The 8,997-nt window shown below is 37.4% G+C and overlaps 1 protein-coding gene across 1 annotated transcript; it reads right to left on the bottom strand.

Annotated features, from left to right (window-relative positions):
* Positions 1-2,207: 2,207 nt before the first annotated feature.
* ZPBP2 (zona pellucida binding protein 2) lies at positions 2,208-8,349 on the bottom strand. The gene is made up of 8 exons (XM_059908219.1): positions 8,301-8,349; positions 8,104-8,169; positions 6,734-6,859; positions 5,913-6,074; positions 5,026-5,244; positions 4,387-4,469; positions 3,344-3,524; positions 2,208-2,302 (listed from the first exon to the last, which is right to left on the bottom strand). The coding sequence occupies exons 1-8, from the start codon at positions 8,347-8,349 to the stop codon at positions 2,208-2,210; spliced, it is 981 nt and encodes a 326-aa protein (XP_059764202.1).
* Positions 8,350-8,997: the final 648 nt, after the last annotated feature.

Raw genomic sequence — 8,997 nt, 5'->3', positions numbered from 1 at the left:
ATTGTTAACATGTCAATTTTCCCCAACTTGACCTATAGATTCAATGCAATTCCAACCAAACTCCCAGCAAGTTATTTTGTGGTTATCAACAAACTAATTCTAAAGTTTATATGAAAAGGCAAAAGACCCAGGATAACTAACACAATACTGAAGAATAAGAACTAAGTCAGGGGACTGATACTAACTGAATTTAAGACTTACTATACAGAAATCAAGGCAGTATGGTATTGATGAAAGAATACATGAATTGATAATTGGAGTAGAATAGAGAACCCAGACATAGACCCACACAAATGCAGTCAACTGATTTTTGACAAAGGAGCAAAGGCAATTCAATGGAGGAAGGATAGTCTTTTCAACAAATGGTGCTGGAACCATCCATATGCAAAAAAAAAAAAAAAAGAATCTAAACATACAACTTATACTTTTCACAAAAACTAATTCATCTTAGACTAAATGTACAACATGAAACTATATAACTTCTAGAATACAACAGGAGCAAACCTAGATGACCTTGGGCTTGGTGATGAGTTTTTAGGTATGACACCAAAAGCATGATCCGTGAGAAAAAAATTGGTAAATTGAATTTTACTAAAATTAGAAACTTCTGCTTAGTGAAAGACACTGTGAGAAGAATGAAGAGACAAGCCACAAAATGGGAGAAAATATTTGCAAAACACATATCCGATAAAGAACTTGTATCTAAATTATACAAAGAACTCTTAGAACTCAACAATAAGAATGACTAATCCAATAAAAAAATGGAGAAAGATCTGAACGGTAGATATACATGTGACAAATAAACATATGAAAAGATGCTCAGACCAGATGTCATTAGGGGATTTAAAATTAAAATGACAATGAAATACCACTATATACCTATTAGAACGGCCAAAATCAAAAACACTGAAAATACCAAAAGCTGGTGAGGATGAGGAACAACAAGGAACACATCCATTGCTGGTGGGAATATAAAATGGTAGCCCAACTGGGGACACAGTTTGGCAGTTTCTTACAAAACTAAACATAATTTTACTATACAATACAGCAGTCATGCTCCTACGTATTTACGCAATTGATTTGAAAACTTGTGTCCATACAAAAACCTGTACACAAATATTTATAGCAACTTTATTCATAATCACCAAAAACTGGAAGCAACCAAGATGTCCTTTACACACCCATATGATGGAATATTATTCAGCAATAAAAAATGATCTATTAAGTCACAAAAAGACATGGAGGAACCTTAAATGAATATTGGTAAGTGAAAGAAGCCAGTCTGGAAAGTCTACATACTGTACAATTCCAAGTTTATGACACTTTGGAAAAGGCAAAACTATAGAGACAGTAAAAAGATTACTGGTTGTCAAGGGCTCTGGGGTAAGGGAGAGAGATGAATAGGTGAAGCATAGGGCATTTTAAGGGTGGTGAAACAATTCTGTATGAAACTGTAAGGGTGGACACATGTCATTATGCAGTTGTCAAAACCCATAGAACTGTAGAACACAAAGAATGAACCTTAATATAAACTATGAACTATAGTTGATAATAATGTATCAACATTGGTTCATTAATTGTAACAAATGCATCACACTAATGCAAGATGTTAATAATAGGGGAAACTGGGGAGGGATGAGGGTGTGGGCTGGAGTGGGTATATGGAACTCTGTATAATATCTGCTCAATTATACTGTAAACCTAAAACTATACTAATAAATTCTATTATTCTAAAAACAAACTGAAAGCAAAGAGACCCAAAGAAATAAGTTTTTTGGTTCTAATTATAAAGGTAATATATATGCCTTTATATAAGAGTGATATCAAACAAAATAATACATGGAAAGTACAATGTTTTTATTATATTATACTTTGCTACTCTTCTTGATCTTAATATAGTCTTAGGTACATGGAAACAGATTGTTTGTAAACAACAAAACATATTTCAATAAAACTCATCCACTGATACTTACACTTTCCTTTGCACACTGGAGATATTAAATGCCTTCTTAGAAATGCCATGTCAACTATCTTTTTAGGGTTTCTAAAAGGTATGTTTTCCAATGTTTTGGTCGTACTGATCTTACTTACTGGAACTATCTATGACACTCTGGGATGTGAACAAATCATCTTATGTTCGCCACCTCCACAAGCAAGTAACAATGCTTTCACCTCTAGTCTTCACGTTGCAGTTTTTGTTTGAAGTTTTATGGGCAAGATTTAGCTCCGTAGATTTGGATAGAAACGCAGGTCTGACATGTAACATCAACATCAGGACTAAAAGTCCCAGGACCACAAACCACTGCAGAGGAAAACACAATGGAGTAGATTATTATAATTTCAGTTAGAAGTATCTTATACCAATAATACAAATTGCCATTAATGTCACACCATTGACATTCTATATCTATGTTATACTATGAGTAATGTTCAGCCAGTTAAGGTGTGGAAGATTATTTATGAGGTTTTTTTTCTTGGCTGCACTGAGCGTGTTGCAGGATCTTAGTTCCCTAACCAGGGATTGAACCCGGGGACACAGAAGTGAAAGCGCAGAGTCCTAACCACTGGACCGCCAGAGAACTCCCCATTTATAAGTTTTAAACATTGTTATCTGGTGATCTTAAAGCCAGAAAAAAGTTAGAATCTTAGCTATTTTTTCCTTTAGCATCAGCATTTTACAGTATCTTCTGCATTGCTTCATTTATGAGTTCCTATTTCTTGTTTTCTAGTTCCTATTTACAATTTCTAGGCAGGACCATTTTGTTTTCTTTCATAGTATAGTAGCTTAAGTCAGAAGGGCTTCCTTTGGTGGCACAGTGGTTAAGAATCCACCTGCCAATACCGGGGACACGGGTTCGAGCCCTGGTCTGGGAAGATCCCACATGCTGCGGAGCAACTAAGCCCGTGCGCCACAACTACTGAGCCTGCGCTCTAGAGCCCGTGAGCCACAACTACTGAGCCTGTGCACCACAACTACAGAAGCCCACGCCTAGAGCCCGTGCTCCACAACAAAAGAAGCCACCGCAATGAGAAGTCCGCGCACCGCAACAAAGAGTAGCCCACACTCGCCGCAACTAGAGAAAGCCTGCACGCAGCAACGAAGACCCAATGCAGCCAAAAAAAAAAGCACTACAGAAATATTTTGTAATACAAAAGATTACATTAGCAGAATTCATATACATGAAGATAATTATATTTAGAAATTTGGGCTTTGAATTTTTACTTCCCTTTAATTAAACATATTTTTTGGTAAAGAGAACCACTATAAATATTCAATTCAATTATGCTAAGTGAATTCTGACTATATAACCTAAATAATTAGATATTTATATTTTATAATTACCACAACAGGTAGCGCAATTGCTGTGGAGACCTTCATTTTTTCCAAAGCCTGGACGACAGCTATCTATTCGTACTATCAGAAAACTGTGGTCCACAAAATGCATAGCTGGTAGAGTTTTATTAAAGTCATGGTTGAAAATATATGCTTGGCTCCGGAAAAATTCTTCTATTCGATTTCTTGCCTAAGATTTAAAAACACCAGAGAGAAGTACAATTACTAAACTATGAACCAAATTTCTCCTCCTGTATCAGAGGCAATGAAACGTAATACAAACATGCCATTGCTTTACACAACAGATGAATTCCTGAAAAGTTGCATGTTAATACTAAAATTAGTTTAGCCTTGACCTTACCAATTATTGTCAATTTTTATGCACAACAGTTAAGAAAAACTAAATTGAGGTTAAAAAGCACTTGTTTTGAATTATTTGCATCATGTCTATTCCACATGTAGATAACTGGGAGTTCATTATTTCTAATTCCAAAAAGCCAAGCAAAATGGAAACCAAAACTTTTCTCTAATCAGCATTACAGACTAATGGTATAAATTTTATTTTATTTTTTGAGCATGGGGCTTAAATAATAACTAATAACAACCCATAAACCATGCACAATATTAAGGGTATGCGCTCAGGGATAGAGGAGGAGAGTGAAGGGATTTTTTAGACTATGTCCTTAGCCTCTAAGGAGGCAGAGGAGAGAGCAACTATTTTGATCAGTGCAGATACAGTTTTGGAAGAACCACTGTTTTAACCTAGGTTGACATGATTGTAAGGTTGTTCTTCAAGCTGCTGCTTAGTTACATTTGGAGAACAAAGACCAGTGATCCATCCTTCTGTCATAGGAAAAATATATAATATTAACCTGGGGAGCTATATAACATTCCAGATATACTCTTCCAGAACAAAACATTTTTAAATAGCCAAGATCTCAACAATCTCAGTTTATAAAACTGAAACCAAAAATCAATAATACTTCATATTTCAGTTTTTAAATAGCTTTGTATACTATTCAAATACTTTCCCCTTACACTGAAATTCTCACCTGGAGGATATTATGGTTAGTGGTATCTTCACAGTCAACAGACTCATTGCATTTACCTTTCCACCCTGGTGCAAAAGGATTAACTGGAGGGGGAAAAATAACATTTTCACAGAAAGATTCCAAAAAGTTCCAAACATTCCAATAAAGCTCCAAATGCTGAATTCAGTATGCATGTGTGCATGTGTTTAATCTATGTAATTCTAGTAATAAAGTAAAGGTGCACAATTTGAATGATTTATACATTATGATTTCACTCCATCTGGGGGCTAATGGAGGTAACTACAAGGCTTTAAAATGAATAGTAATAAATTTGGTTTGGTTTCTCCCTTTTGTTAAGTTCTCAAAAATACAATTTAAAATTCTATAAGAAGTTATAAGTTAAATATTAGCTACATAGTTAAAGCCCATATTTATAAAATGATATTAAGTTCTAAAAGACAGGCAACAATATATCATAGTTGAAGGCAAATAATGTGTTAATTTTTAAAACCACAACCAGGTTAAGACCAACAACATACTTTAGTGCTTAACAAACATTTAAGGCCTACTATTTATAAGCTTTCTATAATAATATGGTAATTAATTTCATAATTAAGATTAAACACATAAAATTAAAGAAATATTAAAACTTTTTTTTACCTTGAAAGGCTATAAATAGCTCAGGAATGAGGCCATGTTTTGGGACTTTAACAAAATGGCATTTATATGATGGTTCTATGACATGGCATGACAAATCAGAGATTAAATTATCCAAGATTTTCTTCAGCATTCTAAAAAGCAGATCATTATACTTTCCTACACAAGATTTTGTGGTAAAACGTACAGCCATCTGATATGAATAGTCAGGTTCCCGGTAGGCTTTAAGAAAGATGAGAATAAAACAATTGTGCCTAGCATTAATTTCCAAATAACATGTAATATTAAATCCCATCAATCTTGCAAACCAGCACAGAACTTAATTTATCTAATAAAATGGGGGGTTTTTGGGTATTTTATTTTATTTTTTCTAATAAAATGTTTTAACAGTTTATCCTCACAAAAAGATATAAAACTAATAACTTTAATGAAAAAGGTTATTTTCATATGATATATTATCCACTCAGTACAAGAGATTGTACGGTTTCTGTGGGCTGGCTATATATATAAGTTAAAAGTATCAAGAAAAAAATAAGATTTTGACAGTGAGGGTCTTAATTTACAGAAGTGTTGCTGTCAGCACAGTCCAGTGAAAAGGATCATTAATTTGCTTTTATGGAATTAAGCACCAGTTTTTAAATTACCTGGCAAAGTTGTGATAATGTAGATTGTGCCTGCATACCTAGACAGTGGGAAGTGGGAGGCTGAAAGAGGATTATTTAGGACACACTATTTTGATGTCAGTTTAAGTTTGCCTAGTCAAATACACCCAAAATACTCTATAAGTCATAACAATTATATATAAGACTCATTGTCACTAAATGAAGAAACCATATACTTAATTCTGATCCATATTAAATGTTTAAGTTAAAATGTGTCTATATTCTTACCAAAGATCATAAAGTCATATCTCTGCTTTACTACCTTTTCTTCTTGGGTTTCTGCTTTGACAGTCTTATAAGAAAGAGTGCATGTGTAAAGTCCAGACAAAGGCTCCAGAAAGTCTTTCACCATCAGCTTTCCTGTTTTAGTTATATTTATTCTATTATTTCCTAAACAGAAAGAGTAAATTACTTGGTTATTTAACATGTAACAATTCAAACATTATTTAGTAAACTTGGGGTTACAAATAAATACAAAAATTTAAAAATTAATGGACTATTTTAACTTCAAGAATTCAACAAAATCTTAACTCTGTCATATTACTCAATGGAAAACCACGTGAGATAAGTACACTTTTGAAATATATTTTGGTTTTCTTTAATTCATTTCTTGGCATCTAATTTCAATTGATTTATGCCAGTAATTCTGTAAGTGAGATCACACTGCCTTATAGTTCTATGCAATTTCTTCACATAAGACAGAAATTAACAATGCTCATATTATAAGACACCCTCCTAACATCGTGAAAAATTACATATTAGTTACCTCATCTCCTATCACAGGTGCTGCAAGGATAAATTTTAGGTTTTATAAAAACTTCTGAACTAATACAGCTTTGGGAAGTAAGGTACAAAAATTACTGCTTCAGTTTTTGCATAAGGAGAAAATAAGGCACAGACCAAGATATAATATGATTGTCTAAATATGGAGTAAGTGAATCTGTAGTTAAAATTAAATTTCAATTTGTTCATTCCAATAAATGACAGTGCTTTTCTTAAAAAATGTTCGCATCATTAAGAAAAGAAGATATTAAAATCGAATAACTTACCTGTTAATGGCTTTTCATTAGGCCCAACCCATAAGTAGGTGGGGTCCACTGTTTCTTTTTCAGCACGTTTCAAATCCATACAGACAAGGATTGGGCTACTGTGATGTAAATTTACATATACTGTCACTGTGACAAAATAAAACAATATATAACTACATTATATAGCAAAATTAAATTAAGAAACACATTTCCTACCATTTTGTCCCAAAGTTACTTTGATTAGTTCTTCTTGGATTTCACTATGTTAAAAATCAGCATATCATTATAACATTTGGAATGCTAAAGTCCGTTCTGCTTCTCATAGACTCTTAAAACTCTAGACTGCTACAGAGTCAATATTTTTTCTTTTTTCTGTGATATTATAGTGTTGTTTATAAAAATGTACATAATACATTTTATTTTTTTTAATATTTATTTATTTATTTATTTATTTTGGCTGCCCCGCGTCTTAGTTGCTAAAATGTACATAATACATCTTGATGTACAGATTCAGAACTAACTAGAATAAAAAAAATTTGAAGGGTTAGTGGAATCAATTTAAAGATCAGAAAAGGATCTTTTGGTTGCAAAACTATTTTAAAGATGATCATTGTCATCCCCAAGGCAAACATGATATTTAACTATAAATTTCCTCTGTTAGGAACAATAATTAAATGGGACAGACGAGGAAGATTTTCTGCAAAACCTATTCTGTTTCGGATTTGATGGAAGCAGCAACAATGTGCTTGGAACCAATACAGTCCCACAAGATATTAATTTTAAAGCCTACTGAATGCCAGGCTCTGAACATATAAAGAAGACACCGTCCTACAATTTGGTGGTGGCAGGGAAGGGGAGGGCCGCCAAACACGGAGAGATTCCAAACCTGACCAATGCTATGAACCGGCCCAAAGTTATCTAAAGTTAGCCTTGTGAGTAATTTTCCTTGGCGGGTGTGAGAAAGTTTCATCACAGTGACAAATGACATTTGAGCTGAGCCGTAAAGGATATGTAGGAGTTCTAGTTAATAAGGGAAGGGATAAGGGCATTCCAAACAGAGGGACTTCCAGCACCGGAAATCACTCCTCTGAGGGGGCCTCGCATGTTGCAAAGCAGCGGGGACACCTGGAAGTGAGGTGGCATCAGAGAAAGAGATCTGAATTGAATCTTAGCTCCTAACGAGCTATGCAGCTTTAGGTAAGGTGATACAACTGAGGCGTAGTGGCGTCGCTGTAAGGATGAAACGATGCAACAACCTTCGGGAAGTGCAGAGCACACAGTATACGTTCAATAAATGTTTGCTCCATTTCCCTCCTCGGGAAGAACCTTAGCAGAGCGACGGAGCCCCCGGCTCTTCGGGCAGACTCTGCGGGTGAAGAGGTCCTTATTACCTGGGTGTCCCGGCTTGCCATAAATGAAGCCTTTCTCAGTGCGCTCGGAATTACGCTGCCATCCAACTGCGGAGGAAAGAAACCACTGACTTTTTACGTAGAAGAGAAGCCAGGGCTCAGTGTGGGGCGGGGCGGGGCGGAGGAGGCAGGACGGAGAAGATGGGAGAGGCCAGGGGACCTGGCGGGAGGATCCCCACCTCCTGTGAGGTACCAGAGCACCGCGGAGAGTAGGGCCCACGCTCGCATCACGGCTCAGGGGCTAGCGTCGCGGGAGGGTTAGGCGTCGAGGGGCGGGCTCCTTCCTACCTCAGCCCCAGCGCAACGCCTCCCCATCTCCCCTCCACCGAGAGGAGCAAACCGACGGGGATCGACTCCCCTACCCGTCCGTCGCTACGGCGGTAGCGGACGCGCAGGAGAACGCTCGCGTGAACCGGGACCTCGCGCGCGTGGGCCGAGCTGGGCGCGTGGGCGGGGCGGGGCGCGTGGGCGGGGCTAGGGGCGGGGCGCGGGCAGAGGGCAGGGCCCTGGGCAGGTGCGCGGGAGGCGAGCGCCCCGCCCCCTCGCGCGCACGCGGCTGCCGTCGTGCGGACGCTTCTGATGCTTCGCGCCTCGAGTCTGGCGCCGTTCCCCCGGCGCTGTCGGTGGCTCGGTTTTCTCTGAGCAGTCCCTGAGAGAAGAAAAGAGTAGAAGAAAAGAAAGCAAGACTTCGCGTTTCGGTCACTTCCTTAGTCTGGGGGCTGAAGAGATCGACGAGAGGAACATGGCGGTCCCAGTGGGATTGGGCGGGTAGGGAATGCGATTATGTGAGGACCTGAGGAGGGAGAAGCTTGTGAAAATTTACACTTCACAGGAAGCAGAGAGCCCCGCATGGTAATTTCCTACGCCTTTCTTCTC

The sequence above is a fragment of the Balaenoptera ricei genome, chromosome 20, assembly GCF_028023285.1.
Source record: "Balaenoptera ricei isolate mBalRic1 chromosome 20, mBalRic1.hap2, whole genome shotgun sequence".
NCBI lineage: Eukaryota > Metazoa > Chordata > Mammalia > Artiodactyla > Balaenopteridae > Balaenoptera > Balaenoptera ricei.
The sequence above is the reverse complement of the archived record's forward strand: the minus strand, read 5'-3'. Positions and strand labels throughout refer to the sequence as shown.

Bases quoted from the DNA above. Each gene is read 5' to 3' on its own strand.
- ZPBP2 (XM_059908219.1), bottom strand. From the start codon at position 8,349: ATGCGAGCGTGGGCCCTACTCTCCGCGGTGCTCTGGTACCTCACAGGA. The intron at 6,075-6,733 runs GTAAGTTATTCG...CTTTCTGTTTAG, and splicing joins TAATGAAAAGCCATTAACAG to GAAATAATAGAATAAATATA. The intron at 5,245-5,912 runs GTAAGAATATAG...TCTTTCTTAAAG, and splicing joins ATATGACTTTATGATCTTTG to CCTACCGGGAACCTGACTAT.